This window comes from Pezoporus wallicus, unplaced genomic scaffold (genome assembly GCF_028554395.1).
Source record: "Pezoporus wallicus isolate ANWC-B61680 ecotype Strahan unplaced genomic scaffold, APGP_CSIRO_Pwel_v1 contig_9123, whole genome shotgun sequence".
Classification (NCBI taxonomy): Eukaryota; Metazoa; Chordata; class Aves; order Psittaciformes; family Psittacidae; genus Pezoporus; species Pezoporus wallicus.
In genome coordinates this window covers 184,210-204,913 of record NW_026641571.1, presented here as the reverse complement: position 1 = coordinate 204,913, position 20,704 = coordinate 184,210, and the positions used below count along the sequence as shown (strand labels likewise).

At 59.7% G+C, this 20,704-nt stretch overlaps 2 protein-coding genes across 2 annotated transcripts; both read right to left on the bottom strand.

Moving 5' to 3' along the window:
• Window positions 1-842: 842 nt before the first annotated feature.
• PHLDA3 (pleckstrin homology like domain family A member 3) lies at window positions 843-2,273 on the bottom strand. Its single transcript, XM_057424487.1, has 2 exons — window positions 1,911-2,273; window positions 843-1,535 (listed from the first exon to the last, which is right to left on the bottom strand). Exons 1-2 carry the CDS (start codon window positions 2,260-2,262, stop codon window positions 1,414-1,416), a joined length of 474 nt encoding a protein of 157 aa, XP_057280470.1. The 5' UTR covers window positions 2,263-2,273; the 3' UTR covers window positions 843-1,413.
• A 4,248-nt stretch (window positions 2,274-6,521) lies between these two features.
• Window positions 6,522-19,067, bottom strand: CSRP1 (cysteine and glycine rich protein 1). Its single transcript, XM_057424483.1, has 6 exons — window positions 18,911-19,067; window positions 12,652-12,764; window positions 8,785-8,953; window positions 8,316-8,442; window positions 7,089-7,182; window positions 6,522-6,808 (listed from the first exon to the last, which is right to left on the bottom strand). The coding sequence occupies exons 2-6, from the start codon at window positions 12,761-12,763 to the stop codon at window positions 6,732-6,734; spliced, it is 579 nt and encodes a 192-aa protein (XP_057280466.1). The 5' UTR covers window position 12,764; window positions 18,911-19,067; the 3' UTR covers window positions 6,522-6,731.
• Between the last annotated feature and the right edge of the window lie 1,637 nt (window positions 19,068-20,704).

Genomic DNA, 20,704 nt, shown 5'->3' with positions numbered 1-20,704 from the left:
TCCTGAAATGTGTGTGGGGACCAGGCCTGGGGGCTGCTCCGTGCAGGGCTCCATGCCCAGGGTGTTTCCTATGGGCAGGGCCCCAGGTCCCACCATCCCTGGAGCCCACCGTGTTTCGGGCCGCAGCACAGGGATGTGCAGGGTTTAGATCCGGATTCATTTGCAGCCGGTCACAAGCAGGGCGGTGCCTCAGCAAATGGAGCTCTGAGGCTCAGGGATCGTGTTCCTTGGGTGGAAAACCATCAAAATGCTCATTCCCACGTGCTCAGGAAGAGCCGGTGTGATCCTGGCCCTGCACACGGAGCTCTGGCCACGCCACCGTCCCTCCCCACAGCCACCCTGAGGTTCCCCCATGGGTCCTGCTGGGTCTGGCGGGGGTGGCTGGCGCTCGGGCCGGGGCCGGGATGCTCCGCTCTTGCCATTCCCACGCATCCCGGCAGGAGGATCCGCAGCGCCTCCGGCCGCGGCGCTGGGGCTCAGGCTCCGGCTTGCGCGGCGCCGGTGGCTCCAGGCGCTCGTGTCTGCGGCGCCTGTCGGGGCAGAGCCATCCCCATCCCTGCAGAGCCAGGCGGGCTGCTCCCGGGTCGCCTGCCCGCAAACCAGCCGTGAGAATCCCCTGGGACACAGCCGCAGTGGGATGGGGGACCGGAGAGGCTCGGAGAGGGATGGCGGGGGGGGCTTTGGAGCCCGGCTGTGGGATGCTGGAAGCTTTAGGGGGATGCCAACGACCAGAGAGGCTCTGTGCAGGATTTGTGCTCTCCCATGCCCTGCAGGGTCCCACAGCTCAAAGCAACACCAGGTAAGCAGCAGAAGGTCCTGTTTGGGGACATTTTTGGTACAGGGAACCAGGGTCTCCATTGCCTTCCCCAGTCTCCCCCACCAGCCTGAGGACAGCTCAGGGCAGGACAGTGTCCAGCAGCACGGCCATGTCACCGTGCCATCGGGTACAGTGCCCAGAGGGGTCCCTGCTGCAACAGCAGCTCTGCAGCCCCTTCTCAACATGGGGGCTACGGGGGATCTGTGTCCCTGGCTATATCCATCTGTCCCAGTGCCACTGGCATTTGGGCAGAGCTCATCGTCACCCTGCTGCCTTCGGGCTCAACCTCATCCCTCCCCTGTCCTGCAGGAGAGGCCCGGGGGTCCCCATCAGTTCACCAAGGTCCTGGCCATGTCAGCTGAGGGCTGGAGGGCCCCCAGGCAGGGATGTCACCTCCTGCCATGTCCAGAGCCAATGATGGTGGCACTGACTGTGTCCTTTGCCCATTGTGCCAAGGGGATGTGGCTGGATGCCTGCAGCTGCACCAGCCCAGCTCCCGCGATGCTGCTGTCCTGCCCCAGGACAAGGGGATTCAGCACCCACACTGATGTCCACAGGGCCACCATCCCCATCCCCTGAAACAGACAGCGGTGGCCTCACTCGCCCGTATGGATCTCATTGTCCCTGCTGCCCGCTGAGCCAAGGGCCATCTCCATCCTGCTCTTGGGATGCTGCATGTCCACGGGCTGTCCCACCGGGGCTGCGTCAAACTGCACCACTGCGGAGAGATGGAGCTTGTCACCCAACTGGACGGTGCTGGGACATGGATCCAGCCCTGAGGGAAGCTGGAGAGAGGAACCAGCCACGGTCCTCACCGTCATCCCACATGCAAGATGGCAAAAGGCCCTATATCCCTTGGGACCACCCCAGACAGAGGGAGGGTGTTAGAAAGTCCCTCTCCAGCTATGCATGGAGGTGAAACCCAATGGGGGATGCAAAGGGCAGAGAGGGGGGACACAGGACCACCACCCAGCAGGCCTATCCCCATCCATGGCACCCTCTCTGTGATCCCCATGGGGAATCACTGAACCACTCAGAGATGGGACCTCGGGTGGGTCCTGCCCCCCGACCCCGCGGTGCAGGGGTCCTGTACCTGCTCGGCAGCTGTGCCGGGCGCGGACGACCTGGATCGCCTGCTGGTTCTTGAAGCGGACGAGCCCCATGGTGATCGCGGCATTCCAGCCGGGGTCCTCCTGCGCGCAGCGGAAGTCGATCTCGTGGCTGTCGTCCATCACCACGGTGAAGTAGATGTGCCGCTCCTTCCACTCCACGCACTCCACCGCCTTCATGCGGGCGAAGCTCAGCTCCTTGCGCCGCGAGCCCTTGGGCTCGAAGAGCTGCAGCCCCTTCTCCGTCAGCAAGCAGCGCTTCTTCTTCCAGAGCTGCAGCAGCCCCCCGCTGCGCTTCTCCAGCACCCCCTCCCTCAGCACCTTCTCGGGGGTCATAGCGGCTCCTCAGCCCCCGCGTCCCTCAGCACCGCGGCATCACCCACTCCGCCTCAGAGCCAAGGGTCCCAGGACCCCACGGGGCACTCGCCAGCGGCGCTCAGAGGGGGTGCGCAGCGGGGACCCCCATTGCTGGCCCCAGCCCTGTTGCCGGGGCTCTGCTCCCAGCGCTGCGCAGCGTGTGTGGGATCCCGGCACCGCGCGCCCCGGGAGCTGTCGCTACTTGCCCGGCCGCTTCCCACTCGCATTCCTGCCGCCTCGCCTGGCCCCTCCTGCGGCGCAGGCACCCACAACGCCCGGGCGAAGCCCGGCCAGGCCCAGGCGGCCCCGCGGCACCGGGAGGAGCTTTTGGGGTTGCCCCGAGGGCCTCGTGTGAACCGGCAGCGGGTGGGGATGGGGCTGCACCGCAGCGGGGCTGGGGCAGGGCTGGGGCACGGCAGGGAAGCCCGGGAATGGGGTGCAGTGCAGGCTGTTGGGTGCAGTGCAGGCTGTTGGGGTGCAGTGCAGGCTGTTGGGGTGCAGTGCAGGCTGTTGGGTGCAGTGCAGGCTGTTGGACTGAAGTGCAAGCTGTTGGGTGCAGTGCAGGCTGCTGGGTGCAGTGCAGGCTGCTGGGTGCAGTGCAGGCTGTTGGGGTGCAGTGCAGGCTGTTGGGGTGCAGTGCAGGCTGCTGGGTGCAGTGCAGGCTGTTGGGGTGCAGTGCAGGCTGCTGGGTGCAGTGCAGGCTGTTAGGGGTGCAGTGCAGGCTGTTGGGGTGCAGTGCAGGCTGTTAGGGGTGCAGTGCAGGCTGTTGGGGTGCAGTGCAGGCTGTTGGGGTGCAGTGCAGGCTGCTGGGTGCAGTGCAGGCTGTTGGGTGCAGTGCAGGCTGTTGGGGTGCAGTGCAGGCTGCTGGGTGCAGTGCAGGCTGTTGGGGTGCAGTGCCAGCTGGCACAAGGCAATAGGGTGCAGTCCTGTTGGGGCTGGGGGGCTCTTGGTGCAGTACCAGCCAGGAAGGGGCTATAGGGTACGGTGCTGGTTGAAGTGGGGGCTGTGGGTCTGTGTATGCAGCACCAGACAGCCAGGGGCTGTGGGAACCCCTGGGCGGGGGCTCACATTCAAGCAGGTGACATCTGGTGTCTGTGCAGGGCTGCCCTGCATTGGGCACAGCCCTCGGCACCCACCTAGCCCTGCACCCAAGGGTGCTGCCCCAGCCCTCAGCAGCACATCTCCCACTCCCCCCCATTCCCCGGGGCAGGGATCTGAAGCCCCCAGCAGGGCCCAGCATCGCTCGTGTGAGCGGTGCAGGGGGATGCAGCGCCCAGCGCGGTCCCGCCGGTGTCCGCCCTCCCCTGCAGCAAAACACCGGCTCCTTTCCGCCCCGTCTCGTTCCCGTTCCGGCCACCGCAGCTCCTCTGTTCCTGTGCCAGCGCCTGGCACCGAGAGTCACGGTGGGGACACCCGAGGCTGCCAAAGCGGGTGATGGTCACTGCCTGCTGTGGTGCTGGGAGCCCGTTGGCCCAGCCAAGGGGAACAAATCACTGCATGGGGCTGGCAGCGCCCAGCCCAGCCCCTGGCTCCCGCATCACCCCCGGGGGGTGCAGCCCCTCCTGCTCCAGCCCCTCCATCGCTTCGGTCCCTGCAGCCGGCGTGGCCGGGGGAAACGTCTGCAGCGCCTTGAGCTGCTCCTCATTATCCCTCATTAAGAGGGCAGGGCAGCGCCTGCCGCAGCCAGAACTGGTTCGTGCTCCCCGGGGCCAACCTCACCGCGCTGGCGGAGATCCCGGTGTCCCAGGACACCCCGTTTCCTGACGTCAGGAGGCCCCGGCTCCCCCGCAGCCCTCTGCATCCCTGCAAGCGCAGCCCCGGGTGCCACCAGGAGCACCCCAGCAGGACCGGGAGGAGCAGAGCAGAAGTGTGGCCTCCCCCCACGCTCCAAAGGAGCATCCGAGGCTGTTTTCCCACGCCCAGGTAAAGCTCGGCTTCAGGGATGCTGAGGTGAGAAGTTTCGGGATTGGTGCTCCCAGGTCTGCTCCAGCGAGCTGGGATGTCCCTGGGCGCTTTGGTTGCCCAACCAGACCAATCTCCTTCCCCTCCGGGAAAGCCAAGGGCTGCCAAATCCCCCCGAAACCCAAATCCAGTTCCAGATCTGCTGCTCACTGCTTCTCTAGCCTCCTCCGGTGATCCTGCCCCTCAGCTCTGCTCTCATGAGACCTCCCCTTGCAGCACTGGATGCAGTTTTGGCATCCTCAGCGTAAGGACATGGAGCTGTTGGAGCAAGTCCAGAGGAGGCCACCAGGATGCTCAGGGGCTGGAGCAGCTCCTGTATGGAGACAGGATGAGAACATTGGGGCTGTTCAGCCTGGAGAGGAGAAGCTGCATGGAGACCTCAGAACAGCTTCCAGTGTCTGAAGGGGGCTACAAGGATGCTGGGGAGGGACTCTTCATTAGGGACTGCAGTGATAGGACAAGGGGTGATGGGTTCAAACTGAAACAGGGGAAGTTCAGGTTGGATCCGAAGCAGAAGCTCTTCCCTGTGAGGGTGCTGAGGCGCTGGCACAGGGTGCCCAGAGAAGCTGTGGCTGCCCCATCCCTGGCAGTGTTCAAGGCCAGGTTGGACACAGGGGCTTGGAGCAAGCAGCTCTATGGAAGGGGTCCCTGCCCGTGGCAGGGGTTGGAGCTGGAGGAGCTTTAAGGTCCCTTCCAACCCAAACCAGTCTGGGATTCTCTGATTCTATTCTATGGGTTCCATCACCACCAGCCTCCAGGCCACAGGGTGCTCGGCCACGAGCCAGTCCTCTGGTTCATCTCTTCAGAGGCCAGTCTGGGTTCCACAGCCCCTCCATGCCGGCAGCAGCAAGGGATGGATGCTGCTGGGTGCCATGTGGCTCTGCTGCCTCAAAAGGGAGCTGGGCAACACTTGGGTGCTGGTGTCCAGCACCAGGCTGTGCCCATGCACAGGGAGCTGTAACCAGCAGAGGGTAGCAGATGGTCAGAGCATCCTGCTGCAGTTTGGGCAGGGGATGCCCCGAAAGCATCCTTGATCCCACTCCCAGCCCCTGAGCCTTGTCCACCACCTCCTCTGGCTTAAGCATGAGGCTGGATATGAGACCTCTGCAAGGCCCTTCTGCCCGACCTGCTTCTGTCTGTGACCCTGTGAAACCCAAATGCAGCACTTTCCCCTGGCCCTAAGGAGCAAACAGCCTCTGTGGGGTCCATCACACTTGGTGCATGTCAGTACATCCCCTCTCTCCAACACAGCCTCTACAGCTATGGGAAGAAGAGACTAAAGAATCATAGAATCAGACTGGTTTGTGTTGGAAGGGAACTTAAAGCTCCTCCAGCTCCAACCCCTGCCACGGGCAGGGACACCTTCCACTAGAGCAGCTTGCTCCAAGCCCCATCCAACCTAGCTGCTCTGCATGGCAAGTGCCATCTGCTATCGCCTGACCACCCCAACCACACACCTCAGAGCAATGGGACCAAGTAGAATTTGGGTCTCTGGCTGTGAAACCAGGGATCTGGGAGGGGTTTTGAGATGTTTAAAGAGTGACTCCTCCTAACAGCTTCGTGTAAAACCCAGGCTGTGAGGAACTGACAAAGTGCTTAAGCCAGTAAATAAGCCCCAGTCCTGCCTCACAGAAGGATTTTTGCCTCTGTTGCGCTTCTCCAATCACTGCCCACCTCATTTCCTCAACCACAACGTTTATACCTTGGAAAGAAAAACAACCAAAGTGAAATTCCCTGTGGAGTTCCTAACTCCACGCTGCAGAAGGGCCGATCCTGTGGGTGCATCCCACCAGTGAAACCAGAGAATCACAGAAAGGGAAGAGCTGAGTTATTCAGCACTGTTTGGAGCAGCACCAGCACTGAGAGGGGTGTCCATGTTGCGCTACCAACACACTCAGCAGTGTCTGTCCTTGGCCTCCCAGCACCAACCACTCTTCTTCCCATGGATATCCACCAAGGGAGCAGGGAGAGCCCGGCCTGGCTGCCCTATAGAGCTCAGCTGGGCTGGCTCAGGTTGCACCGAGCAGTCCCTGCCTTCCATTGCAAACCACGGCTCCCAACGCTTCCCATCCTCCCTCCACCTCCTGACCCAGCTCTGGTCCCCCCCCCCCGTGCACCTCCGGAGCCCCGATGGGGAATGAACTCCAGGCACGGCTCAGTTTGGATGTTTATTGCTGGCACGGCTGAGCGCGCATCCCGGCGGGATGGGCAGCACGGAGCGGGACGTTGCGGGCCTGGCTGCGGGTGGTGTGAGCTGACCCCCCCCCCCCCCCCCCCCCGCTGGCACCCGCACCAGCAGGACCTGCTGGGAATGATGCTGGGAACCCCACGGTGTCAGGATGCGCCGGGTCAGGGCGGGAGGACGGGGCTCGTGCTGTGAAGCAGCGGGTGGTTACTGGTGGTGGTGAGGATGCTCGCTGCGGTGCGGTGCGGGTCGAGCAGCGCAGGCTGGTACAGAGGAGCCCTGGGTACCGGCTCCTGGTGCCTCACTGCGAGTGGACCAGCGCCCCGGCACCCTGCCCGAAGCCGAAGCCCTTGGGACCAAAGTTCTTGGCGTAGCAACCTGCAGAGGATGGGAAGGGAGAGACGGGTAAGACCGGCCGCTGGACACGAGCAGGTCCCCTCATCTCGAAGCAGGCACTGCCTAAACAGGACAGGGTTTGCTGGGCTTGTTGGGCAAACAGAGAGGCCTCAGGCACAGCAGGAAACCCAACCAAACCTCAGCCCCATCCTGCTCCATGCACGGGCAGGCCCTGCCTCCACCCTTTGCAGCCTGGGACAAGGCAGCGGGGAAGGTGGCACTGCCCCAGGAAGGTGGCACTCACAGGGAAGGTGGCACTCACCTTTGCAGTAGATCTCCCCATCTTTATCTGCCAGGGTGGTGGACTCCAGGCTTTTGCCACACTTGGCACAGCGGAAGCAGGACTTGTGCCAGGACTGCGGGACAGGAGCAGAGCCCGGTCAGACACCCCTGGGGGACAGGAAGCGAGGCTCTGGCTTCCCAACACCATCACTTCCCTGGTTCTGACCCGAAGCCATTGGCAAAGAGGGTTGAGAACGGGGTGAAAGGGTTTGTGTGGGAAGAATGATCCTCCCAGCCCCACGGGGGGGAAGATACAGAGAGGAAACATCAGGTGTGGCCACTGCTGGGAGATTTCACCCTCCTCCAGGAATCATTTGTAAGGATCAATCACCCCCCATTGGGGATTTGTCCTCCTGGAGCAGCAGGAGCAGCCCTGCAGGTTACCCAGCTGAGACCCATCATCTGCAGCAGGGCTGGGGACCTGCCCCCGCAGTGCAGCTCCAAGGCAGGCACTGAGAATGCAGGAATCAGGCAATGTTTAAAAATACCCCCAAATATCTTCCCCCTGCCTGGCTCTGCCAGGCCCCTGGGGATGCAGCCAGAGCTGCTCCAGGAGGAATTTAAACAAACCCTTTGGAAAACATGAAACCTTTTTTGGAAGAAAATGTGAAATTCGGGGGCTGGAGTCATGCAGCAAACATTAGCACATGAAATAGGCGCTCTGGAATCCTCGCCCGGCTTCGCTCCAGGGTAATTGCTTTGCCAGCTTTGGTTCCTTGTAAACACGGGGGCCAGAAGCCTACCAGGAAGCCCAGATCATGGTTTTGAGGGTAAATTCAGCTCCTGTCCCTGGGCTGACCCTCAGTGTGCTCATCACAAACCCCTGCGCTGCCAGCCCGGGCACGATGCTGCTGTGGGAGGCCCTTCCTTGTTGGCTTGGTGCCTCCTTCCCTTGCTCTGGGGACAGGACCAGGAGGGCAGAGCACAGCAGGGTCAGCACATGTGGTCAGTGGCCACATCCAGCAGCAGGGACGTCCACTGTCAGCTCTGCTGAGCAGGGCTCTGAATCCACAAGCCTTGAGAGATGCAGCTGGAGAACCTGGTTTCCAGAGGGGCCAAGATCTCCTTTTGGTGCCAGGCTTTGGTTCCAGGCCACCAGACCCTAAGCTGAGCCTGCAGCAGCCCATGGGTCCATCCAAGACCTTCTCTGAAGGTCGCCCTGGTGCACACCACTCACAGTGGCACATCCATCCCAACCCCTTCTTACCTTTCCAGCTCCAATCACCTTCTCAGCTGCATACACGGCTTGGCCACAGCGAGGGCACCCATCAGCACCTCCGACTTTCTGGGCCATTCTGGATGCGTTGGGGTTGGTGGGTCGGTGGGGCTGGCCCCTGTGGGTGGGAGGGAGTTCGTGGTCAGGGCTGCACATGATGGAGGACGGAAGAGCCATGGGATCACAAATCCCAACCCAGTTTGGAAGGGCTTTAGGCACATGGCTGTGTGTTAGGAAGGGATGGGAACGTGCTCAGGCAATGAGGACGTGTCCCATCAAGCCCCATCCCACCCTGCAGACAGGGTTCAGCGGGATTCTCCGAGGAGCAGAGGGGCAGAGCAGCTCACGGTGTGCTCCACAGGAGACACTGCTGAAGCTGAGCAGGGGCTGCACAGCCCGAGCATCACAAGCAGAGGGGGCACACCACAGCCCCGGGTTCAAAAACAAGACTTAAACTCACTCTTCATATCTGATGCCCAGAGACTCGCCCTTGTCAGTGCTCAGGGTCCCTGCTCCCTGCCCGTATCCATAGCCCTTGGGACCGTACTTCTTGCCATAGCAGGACTTGCAGTAGATCTCCTCTCCATGCACAGCAACAGTGGTGCTGTCCAAGTTCTTCTTACAGACCACTGGAAAAGAGGGGAGGGTCGTTAGCCTGCTCAGCCAGAGCTCAGTGCTTACCTGCAGGAAACAAGTCCTCACAAGGAACGGGAGATCAGCTTTCAAGGAGTAAGGAAACCCTAGATCAGATCCCCGGCAAAGGGAGTGCATGCAAAACAGCTGGAGATAAGGATCACAACAAGCACATTGTCTGGCTTTAAAAGGAAGCAACCACCAAAGCTACAAGGTCGGCACTAAGACAAAGCTCTGTTAACCCTCCCCGTGCTGGTATCCTGCACTTAAACCAGGGGAGGTTGAAATTCCCCTACAAACGCCTGCAGGACTCAGGAGCACAGGGATGGGTGTCCCTGCCCCTGGCAGACGCAGCCCTGCACACTGCCCATCCACTGCAAACAGCAATAGTCACTGGGGGAAAGGAATGGAGGCAAATGCATTATTCCCTGTGTTTAAGCAGACCAAAGCAGACCTGCAGCATCACCGCAGCTGATGGGCTGCAAGGGTTGTGGCACATGAGGCTGTTTTCCAGACCCCAAGACCACAGCAAAAGTCCATGCTACCGTGTCCCCATCCCTGGCAGTGTTCAAGGCCAGGTTGGACACAGGGGCTTGGAGCAAGCTGCTCTATGGAAGGGGTCCCTGTCTGTGGCAGGGGTTGGAGCTGGAGGAGCTTTAAGGTCCCCTCCAAGCCAAAGCAGTCTGGGATTTGGGTGTGTGCAGGGGGTGGTCTCAGGTGAGGAACTCTAACTGAGCTGGGTGTTCAAACCTTGGGGATCAGCATGGGATGTAAGACAGGACAGGAGGAGACAGCAGCCAGGCTGGGGGTGCTGCTGAGCCCATCCAGAGCCGTGCAGGATGGACGGCTCCTGACTCTCCTGACTTTTAGGTTTCTCTGCCTCCTGTCCGAGCTCCGATCTCAGCCCCCGCCTTGGCTTACATCCCTTCCTGGCACACACCACCCAGCCAGCAGCACCCAAACCGGCTCGCAGGGATCCCCGCTGCCTGCCTGGGGCAGGATCCAGGCGCCTGGGGCAGAGTCCACATTGCTGGCAGCAGCCCCGCACGGTGCCTGTTCCAGCAGCCACCCAGCCCTCCCATCCCGCTCACAGGCCTTAAATGTCGAGGCTCTCGGCAGCCCCTTGGCCTCTCTGCCTGCAGCAACGTTCCTTGGCCTTTACCAATATCACAGGAATGCAAACAGAGCACAAACCACAGCTCCGAGCGCGGGGCTGAGGCAGCCCCGTTACTAAATATGGACCTTGGAGAGCCCTGAATGCTGCTGCTTGGAGCAGGAGGTGGGAAAGGAAACGTCTCCGGCCATCTAAGGGGGATCTGACAGGGTCCTCTCCTGGCTATGAGCTCCCATTCCACCTCCAAACCCACCAGGGCAGGAGCAGCATCCTTGCTGAGATTGACCAGCTCTGGTTAACTGCTCCTGTAGGTACCGGGCTGGTGCTGGGGCTCTCTGCATCACCCTGGAGTTCATGGGGAGCATTCAGACAGACCCTCCAGGAGGGGAATTTGGGCACATTTAAAGAGCTTTTCCTAATGATCCCAATGGCACCTTTCTCTCTCCCCTGGGCGGGTTTAGAGCTCTAACCCGAGCTTCCCCAGTCCCTCATCTGCACTTAGCACAGAGCAGACCTTTGAGAGGCAGCAGGAAAATCCTTTCCCTGCTTCCTAGAAATCAGCCCCCCAGCTCCTGCATGGCAGGAATTCCAGCACAAAGCACTCACCCCGTTAAGGACCCTTTGTTTTTCTAAGAGCTCCACAAAACAATTAGGCAAGAGCTGCTGCCACTTCCAGAGGCCAAACGGTCTCATTACAGAACATTCCTGCCGTGTCCTGTTGACTCAGCTGGAGCGATGCCACCGAGTCAATCACCAGGGCACTCCCTCAGCCCATCTCCGGTGCTAATGCACTGTGGTATGTTTGGCTCCTTTCTGATTGCTTTTGGGGCAGGGCAGGTCAAAGTGTTTGTTTTTCTCCCCTAAAGATAAGGGCTTCAAGCTCCCTGATGGGGCCCAAGCACAGCAGTGGGGAACAAGCTGGGAACCTGAGTTTGGAGCTCGGTGTCACCCACAGCCTGTGGCGTGGAACTGGGAAGAGCCACAGCCTGAAGTGGGGAGCACGCAGGCAGGATGGGCAGAACCTCTGGGATACACGGGTGGGGATTATGAACATCTCAAAGCACAGGGACAGGAGACCCATTGGACCACTCCCTGGTGACTTGCTTCCATGGGATGACCTTCTTCTCCATTTTGGCCATGTATTTCCTTCTTGAAGCCATGCCTTTTGTCCACTTGTATGGCTCTGGGTGCCAATATGGCCCGGCAGAAGCTGCCCCTGGCAATCCAGATGTGTGCAGAGGGCCACAGGGAAGGACAGATGCAGTGCAATGGGATCTCAGTCCCCATACTGATTCTCCACTGACATGGGCTCGGATGGTAAAAGCCAGTGGTAGGGGAAAACAAGGGCAACGCTCGCCAGCCTCCTTATCTGGGTCTGTAGAAGAACCAGGACTTCCTGCTGCAGAGAGCGGCTGCAGCACAGGCCCAGCCCAGGGAAAGCCTCTCTGCAGCATCCCTTCCTCGTCCTCTCGAGCCAAAGCAACGCTTCCAGCCTGGAAGCTCCCACACAGAGAGCTACCGGCCACGCTGTGCAGGGAGCAGGGATGGAGCAGCAGCTCCCCTCACATCTGCATCCATCTGTGCACGCCGCATCCCGGGAGCCTGGCCAAGCCTCTGGTGTCCGTGCCAGGTGGATGCAGGAGCGCAGCCCCATGGGGACACTGGTATTTCCCTGCTGGCATAGGTCTACTGAGATTAGTTCTGGCCGAGTGCCTGTTTATAGGCCCGAGCTCTGCTCACTGCCCACATGGCAAAGATCCTGCCTGCGCTCCCTGCTGCAATGGGATGGTGTTATGGCAGCAGGGAACAGGGACCAGGCAAGGAAACATTAAACCTCAGAAGATGTTAAACCCTGCTCTGAGGATGCACTTCTCTTGCTGCTGTGCCAGACACAGATCAGCATCACCATCATGATGATGGGCCATCAGCACACACAAGCAATGTGCATGATGCTGCTAGCACATGATCCTGATAGCCTGCAAGGGCAGGAGACACAGTGCTGGTAAAACACAGGCTGAGGATATGGGTCATCTTTGTATTTAAAGGTCCTGCAGCACCCTGGATGTGGACACCCAGGTTTAAGGAACTGCTCTCAGCACTGTACCACTGCTCGGCTGTCCCTGCATTGCTGCCCTTGTATCCCCAAAGGGAAGGGAAGGGTCTGGGGACCTGCAGCATGAGCCCAAGAGTACATGAAGGATCCTGCAGAGCAAGCAGAGGAAAGGGTCTCTGCACTGAGGTAACCCACAATCTCCTGCTTCCATCAGCAGAAGGGCCAGGACACGACTTCATCTTCCTCCCATCATCTCCACAGGCCCAAGGGCAGATCCCATGCCAGTCTCCAAGGCCCAACCACCTTTTTAGTGCAGCAAAGGCACTTGGAAGATTCAAGGTAGCCTCACCCCAGAGCACTGCATGGGATGTGCCACCTCCTGCCACCGCTTTTCACAGAGTCTCTGTCTCTTGCTCCGATCCTTGCTCAGGGAAAGGCTCCTGAGCATCCACCCAGCCCATACACACAAAGCTGATGGGTGCTGCCTGGATGCGGGGTGGGAGGGAGAGGGAAGGGCTGGTACTCACTGCACAAGAAACAGGACTTGTGGAAGCTGTTGCCTTCGCATTGCACTTCCTCAGCGAAGTACACGGCCTTCTGGCAGACACCACACTTCTTCCCTCCTCCCCAGTTCGGCATCCTGCAGAGACAGCATGGGCAGGAACGGCGTCAGGGCGGGAGGTCAGGCAGGGATGGGGCAGGAGGCAGGGATGGGGCAGGAGGCAGGGATGGGGCAGGAGGCAGGGACGGGGCAGGAGGCAGGGACGGGGCAGGAGGCAGGGACGGGGCAGGAGGCAGGGACGGGACAGGAGGCAGCGATGGGGCAGGAGGCAGCGATGGGGCAGGAGGCAGGGATGGGGCAGGAGGCAGGGATGGGGCAGGAGGCAGGGACGGGGCAGGAGGCAGCGATGGGGCAGGAGGCAGGGACGGGGCAGGAGGCAGGGATGGGGCAGGAGGCAGGGATGGGGCAGGAGGCAGGGATGGGGCAGGAGGCAGGGACGGGGCAGGAGGCAGGGACGGGGCAGGAGGCAGGGATGGGGCAGGAGGCAGGGATGGGGGAGGAGGCAGGGACAGGGCAGGAGGCAGGGACGGGACAGGAGGCAGCGATGGGGCAGGAGGCAGGGACGGGGCAGGAGGCAGCGATGGGGCAGGAGGCAGGGACGGGGCAGGAGGCAGGGATGGGGCAGAGTGAGGGGGCTGTAGCGGGCACCCCCAGCAGTGCTCCAGCAGCTGTTCCACATCTGCACTTGCAGGCACCACCCATGTTTGCTGCCTGCACACCCACAGGGCTGTCATTAGCAGAATGACCCCAGCACCCAGCAGCATGAGCTGCCTCCTGAGGACCACTGCTCCTGCCAGCCAGGAGCAGCAGAAACCCAGCTGTCCCCAAAGCCATGGGACCTCACAGCTCTTTTCTGTGCCAGGAAAAGGAAGGAAGCAGGACAATGATGGGAAACTGTGCTTACAGAGGTACCCACGGCACCGACCGCATGAGCTCACAGCCCTGCTATGGCCCCTGGACCCAGCAGTGCAGCGGTGCCAGGGTGAGTGACCCTTGGTGCAGGACAGGGTACAAGTTGTCACCGTGGCTGGAAACAGCTCCAGCTTCTCCTCCCCAAACATCCCTTCCATTTCTGCCACCGCAAGGCAGGGGTATAGTGAGTGCTACCCAAAGGGCAGGAGCTGCCCCTGATACCACCAGGCTCTTGTCCCCTATAGCATCATCAGCTTCTGCCTTGCCTGGCCATCTCCCTGTACAAGCTTCTACATCTCCTCCAAGACTGCAGGTACAAGGAAGTCCACAGGCTCACGCCCAGGGCAAAGCACCAGCCCAAGCCACCATGCAGCCCTCTGGCAGGATAGAAATGCTTCTATTTCTCTCTCCTCTTTCCTGAAATGCATCTGATGAGACATGGTCAAGAGGCCCCTTGGTCTGTGAATTTGCAGATAACCCCAAAACACTGTGAGCAGTGAACAGAAGTAGCAGAGCTCCAACCCACAGGAGCCTTGCTCCTTCTGAAGACCAGGCCAACATAAACCTGAAGACGTTCAAGCACCAAAGTCCTACGAGTTGATTCCGAGCAAGGTGGTTGGTGGAGGAGGCTAAGAAGGATCTAACAGCAACCAAAGCACTCTGCCAAAACACTTTGTGGTGGCGCCCAATGACATAAGAAAGGTGATGAACAGAAGCTGCAGCTTGTGGTCTCCAGAGGTCTTTCCCCATCAACACTTCTGGAATTCTCCATCCTTCTCCCACGTGGGGACAGGCAGCAGAAATCACCCTCCCCGTGTGCTCCCCAACTCCCAGATAGCTAAAGCAGCAGGACAAGGTCCCCCAGACCTGCCTGGCAGGAGAGGGATGTTGAACACAAGAGGACCAGGGGCTGTATAAACATCAAATAGGGTGAAGAGGGAGGAGGAAGCGCTGAGACCCCTCTGCTCACAGCGCACAGCGAGATCTCGGTACCTTCCAGTACATGGGAAGGTCGAGCTCTTCCCTGCGTGGGTTTTGCCAGGAAACGGAAAGGGGAAGTTGAGCTCAGCCTGGTTTAACAGCGCCAGGCAGCAGGGGCACCGCCTGCAGCGCAGGGGCTCTGCGGGCTCCAGGGGCAGCAGCCGTGCCGGGGTGCGATCCCAGCGCATGGGAAGTCTCCCTTCTGAAGGCGCTGCGGTGCCAGATCCCTCCCTTCCAGCCTGGTCATCCCAGTCCCAGCCTTTGGATTGCCTTAAAAGGACACAAAGTGCTCCTCTCCAGAGCCTCTTTCTTCCTCCTGCGCCCGGAGGAGGACCCGACCTGGTGCAGGAGTTTCCTTGGAGGGCAGAAACACGCAGCAGCATCAGGGGCCCACTGGCCCCCTCTGTCCCTGTGCCCAGTGTGCCAGACCCCTGGTCAGCAATAGCAGGACACTGGCAGCCCCCTGCCCCTCTGCTCCTGCCCATCCCCACCACTCCCTGCCCCACAGCCGGGTGATCAGCATCGTGCTCAGGGACAAGCTGCTTCCTGTAGTCTGGAGCCTGCTGCTCCCCTTTGCCTCCAGGGCACCTTTTCTTTCCCTTTACAGCAGCAGTGAAGGAAGAGGCTCTGTTTGCCCCAAACAACGCGGTTCATCTGCCCAAAGTGAGACATCAGCAGTGGGGACACGTTCCCTGAGCTCCTGCAAGTCTATGGGAGGAGAAAAGATGCTGCTGGGAGAAGCTCATCTGATGTTCGCCTCAAGAGGAGATCAAGCCCTTTTGCTGCTTCTTTTCCTCCATCCACCATGGAAGGTTGCAGTTTAAGCCATGTCACAGTGATTTCAGTGGGCGAAGCCACATCTCAGCAAGACCTCCTGGCACACACCAGGGTGTGCAGAGAGACCATGAAAATGAGTTTGTCCTGGGGATAGCCAGGCTTGTGATAGCACAAAGCTGGGCATGGAGGAAGCCTGAGATAAGATTTAACTGCTGGGAATTCCCTCTTAGACCACAATGTACACAGGCACATGCTGAGAGCCGCAGGAGACACCAAAAAGCAGTTTCTGCTACAGGTCAGTATCAGCAGGAAAGAAAAAAGCAGAGCACCCTGTTCATGGAGGACCCACACCGGCCATCTCAGAAGCCAGCTTCTGAGATCAACTGGTCATGACCATCCCAATTCCATGGGTAATGACTAGTGGAAGATATGTCACAGAGTCTGCAACCCTTCCAGCATGGTTTTTTGCTGGAATTGAGTGTATTTTGCACCATGGAGCTCACACCATTTTCTGCCCCATTGCAACACACAATGACCGCAGTCACACGTCTCCATATCACTCTGGACCCACTCACAATGAGGAGCAGGAGGCAACAGTCCTGCAGCCAGAGACCTCGCTGAGCATAAGGCAAGAGGCAAGCCCAAAACACAGGATTATTTTCCCCCCTCCTGCAGCTCCACATCCCATGTACCACAGCCTCACAGAGAACACAACCCTATGGACAGCACCATCCCTGGCAGTGTTCAAGGCCAGGATGGACACAGGGGCTTGGAGCAAGGTGCTCTAGTGGAAGGTGTCCCTGCCCATGGCAGAGGTTGGAGCTGGATGAGCTTTAAGGTCCCTTCCTACACTGGGATTGTATGATCCTCTGCGCCAGGCATGGCTCAGCCCTGCAGCTGGCCCATTGTCTGCTCTGGGTAGGTCAAGGGGCCTCAAACCCCAAGCTCTTTAACCAAGAGCTGTGTCACTGGGCAGTGCAGACACAAGTGAGGCCCACACAGAACCACCCAGGTCTGACACTTCTGGAGATGAGTTTTAGTATCTGATGTCTGACCCTTTGCATTTCACTGGGTCAAATGTAAGCTACAGACTCACCCATGTTTCAAGGCTACGCTAAACCACTAGCATAGACCAGTATGGAACCAGTATGACCTGGTGGTTTGGGATGTCCTCTAAACCTGGGCTGTAAGGGGAAGCAGTGAGCAGATGAAGCCAAGCAGGAACACACATGGTAAGCCTCTCCTTAGATCAGTGTGCAAAGCTGGCAGCCCCCTGCCAGAGAGTGGCTGGGATTGAACTGCTGGAGCTGAAGCAGCACCCGTCACTGTGCGCTGCTATGGGAGCACCCAGAGAACCAGAGCATCATAGAATACCAGGCTGAAGGATCATCTGCAACAACCTTCCTAGGCAAAGCATGACCTAGACTGTATGTCCAAGCACCCTGTCCAGCCAAATCAAGCGTCCAGCAGTGTCAAACAGCAGTGCAGGTTCTCCCACCTATGTGCTGAGATGTTTTACTTGTATCCTACAGTAATAAATACCAGAGCAATCACTTTGTGCTTGAAGGAGATCACTGAGGAACAGAAGACTCATGCTGGCCCCTGTAAAAGGTTCTTTCTTTGCTTCAATCAGTGTTAATGCAAGTGGATGGCAGAAAACACCATCAGTGCTTCACCCCCTAGAATGTTCACAGCAGTCCATGCAGGATTATTACATACCCTGGCAAAGGGACAAGTCAGAGGGGAAGAAACCACACCAGGAGCCCCAGGCCCTGGGGTCTGCACAGTGCAGAGAACAGCTGGCATAGGCATGAAACGAGCAGAAATCTGAAGCAGGAGGCACCAAGACAGATGGGACGTGTGGGCAGAGCAGGAAGGGACCAGCTCATGGGGATCACAGGGAACACCATGTGGGAAATCACCAGGACAGAGCACCAGGGACTCAGCACCAATAAGTGCCATCAGGCCATGGAGCACTCTGCCCCAGACAAACGGCGCCTGTCACAAAGCAGCTTTCACATCACCTGGGCACAGGTTGAAATAACACTGCAAGAAGGAGGTGGGAGCCTCACCCCTGTCCCCCCCCACATCAGCTGGGTGGAGCAGTGCCTCCGCTGCCAGCAGTGTAAGCAAAGGTCGGTGGTGGTGGTGAGCTGGTGAGCAAGAGGAGGACGGGGTCCTGAGGCTGGTGAGCACCAGGACACAGCAAAGCCCTGGGCATCACCAGGGAGAAATCACAGAACTGACCCAGGGGATGGGGCTGTATCAGGCCAGGCATCTCTGAGGGCTTTGTCATAGAGGAGGCAGGAAGTCAGGAGGGTCCATGGTCCCCTCACACACAGCTCATCTGCTCTACAGGTCCTCATGCAGCACAGCCTGGCACTGCCTCTGCTGCCACCACTGAGGCAGCTTCCAGGTTTGCTTGGCCAGGGAAAGGGCTGGTATGGCCAGTGCTGCCCAGAGCCGGGCTATTGCCTGTGGACCAGCACTCTGTGGCTGCTGCCCACACTGCTTCCAAGCCTTGGTTGCAAAGGCAACTTGATCCCAACTGCGCTCCTCAAAGAAAAAACTAATTTTACCCAGGGAAAAAAAAAAAAGCCAAAAGAATTGTCAGGGATGCCAAGAAAAGCTTCCTGCCAGAATCCCAATCCATAACCTGACCAAGCTCACTTGAGCTTTTGCAAAGCCCTTATTTCCTAATTGGTCACATCCTTGTCATTTTGTGCTGCCTCCCAGGAGCAGGGGGCCCAGAAGAGAAACCAGTCACGCCAGAGGTCCAGGCCCTGACATCCCAGCCGGAGAGACCCCGATCCAGGGGACAGGAGAGGCCGGCAGCAAGCCTGAGGCTGGGTAGACACCGAGCAACGGGAGCAGTGAGGGCACCATGGTCCTCCCCAGGACAGGGAGTGCCCATAGACACTGCCTCCCCCATCCCAGCCTCATCGCGACCCACCAGGAGATGCAGCATCCAAAGCCCATCTCACACCAAACACCACTTTTAGCGCTTCACCTTCTCACCCGCTCCATCCCTGTCTCTGTTTGCCAAGTGCACATCAACACCCGCTCCTACGCGCTGGCCCCTCTGCCAGCTCGGAGGTTTGGGAAGCGGCTCCCGCAAGCGGCTCTCCCGTGTACCCCGCCAGCTCCTCCGCACCGGAACATCAGCGCACGGCAGCGGAGAGGCCCGATCCCCGCGGTGTAAGCGAACCGACAGGGGAACGGGATGCAAGCGCGGAGCGAGGACCACAGCCCCGAGCTGTCCCATTGCCAAGCGCGGAGTAACGCGAGCAGAAGGTCGGGAAGCACCAGCGGGTGCCCGCTCTCTGCCGCCTTCGCAAAGTTCACCGGGGCTGATGCAAGAGCTTTGGCTTCCGCATGTGCCCCATGTGCGCGCACACGGCGGGGTCCGCGCCCCCCGCCCCGCATCCCACCGGGTGGGTGATCCCGAGGGATGCGGCAGCTCCGGGGATGGAGCCGCCCGCCCGGGAACCGTTGGCTCCGCAACGGGACCGAGCACCGGAGGGGCCCCGCGGCTGCCCCCGGCCCGCACCTACCTGCAGCTGGGCCGGGCCGGGCCGGTCGGTGTCGGGAGCGGCGCTGGGGCCGGCGGCCTCCCGGGGCTTTTGTTGGCGACGGGAGAAGGCGGGTCGCGGGGCGGCGGCGGTTTGCGCTCGGCGCCAGCCAGGCCTGATGTCACCGTGGCCGCCGCCCCGAGGGCCCCACGGAAGGAGGAACCAAGCGGCCGGGACCATCACGGGGAGCCCCCGGCCCCGGGGTCCCCATCACCGGCCCTGGGGACCTGGGGAAGCACGGCCCCAGCCCCACACCACTGGGAATCTGCCCCCATCCCACTCCCACAGCCGGGAGCTCTGCTGGCGGACGGGGAACACCACAAAGTGGCCACACACTGGCTGTGTAATATGCAGAGTTTATTAAACAAGCACACTAAAGCAGGCACACTAATGTGAATATCTCTGTATAATTAATAAGTACAATAAGACCAATCAGAGATATAGGTATAAAGTAAAGTAGTGAAGGAAGGCAGCAATGCACTAAATCATTACTGCACACGGAGAATAGAGATTAAGAAGAAATACTTCACCAGTTGAGGCTGGATCATCATCCAGGCCCACACTTCCAGCTGGGAATACAATACACTGTGGCAAACAACATACTTTGTAATGTCTCTCAGTCATGAGAGGGAATCAGCTCTCAGCTAGGTTCCCATCTGTTATATGGAGTCAGCCCTTCGGAGCAGCAGTGGCAGCTCCCTAAAGCCCACAGGCTGGTTGCCAAGTGTATGTGCCATCGCAGAGCCATAGAATCATCTAATCAGCTAGGTTGGGAAAGACCTTTAAGATCACCCAACCCAGGAGTACCCCAGCACTGCCAAGTCCCCGTTAAACCACATCACTGAGGTCCTTGTCTCCACAGTGTGTGAACACTTGCAGGGACGGTGACTCCAGCACTGCCCTGGGCAGCCTGTTCCGATGCCTGACCTCAATGAAGAGATGCCTGTCAGATGTCCCACAGCCCTTGCCGTGCTCCCACCACACATGCAGGTCCCCTCCATGCCCAAACATCCTGGGAACAGCCTAGAGGAAATGCAGCTGCAGGGCCATGAAGAGAGGCTGCTGTGAGTGCCATCCACTGTCACTTGCTGCATGAGGAGCTGTCTTTGCTGCTTGCAGTTGTGAAGCTGTATTTTGAATGCAGCCTTTCAAATTACAAGTGGTGCTGGCCCCCAACACCAGAGGGACGTGGAGCTGTTGGAGTGAGGCCAGAGGAGGCCATGGAGATGCTGTGAGGGCTGGAGCAGCTCTGCTCTGGAGCCAGGCTGAGAGAGCTGGGCTGGGGCAGCCTGGAGAAGAGAAGGCTCCTGAAGGGGAGACCTGAGAGCAGCTCCAGTGCCTGAAGGGGCTGCAGGAAAGCTGGAGAGGGGCTTGGGACAAGGGATGTAGGGACAGGCCAAGGGGAATGGCTTTAACCTGCCAGAGGGGAGACTGAGATGAGCTCTTAGGCAGAAGCTCTTCCCTGTGAGGGGGCTGAGGCGCTGGCACAGGGTGCCCAGAGAAGCTGTGGCTGCCCCATCCCTGGCAGTGTTCAAGGCCAGGTTGGACACAGGGGCTTGGAGCAAGCTGCTCTATGGAAGGGGTCCCTGCCCATGGCAGGGGCTGGGGCTGGGTAAGCTCTAAGGTCCCTTCAACCCAAACCAGTCTCTGGGTCTGTGAAATGCCACGGGTCTGGGGGACGTGTCAGTGACCCCTGATCCGTGCGCTCCTTCAGCGGTTCCTCTGGTGAATAACCTGAAGCAAATCCCCTGCTGGGTACCACAGCACAACCTGAGG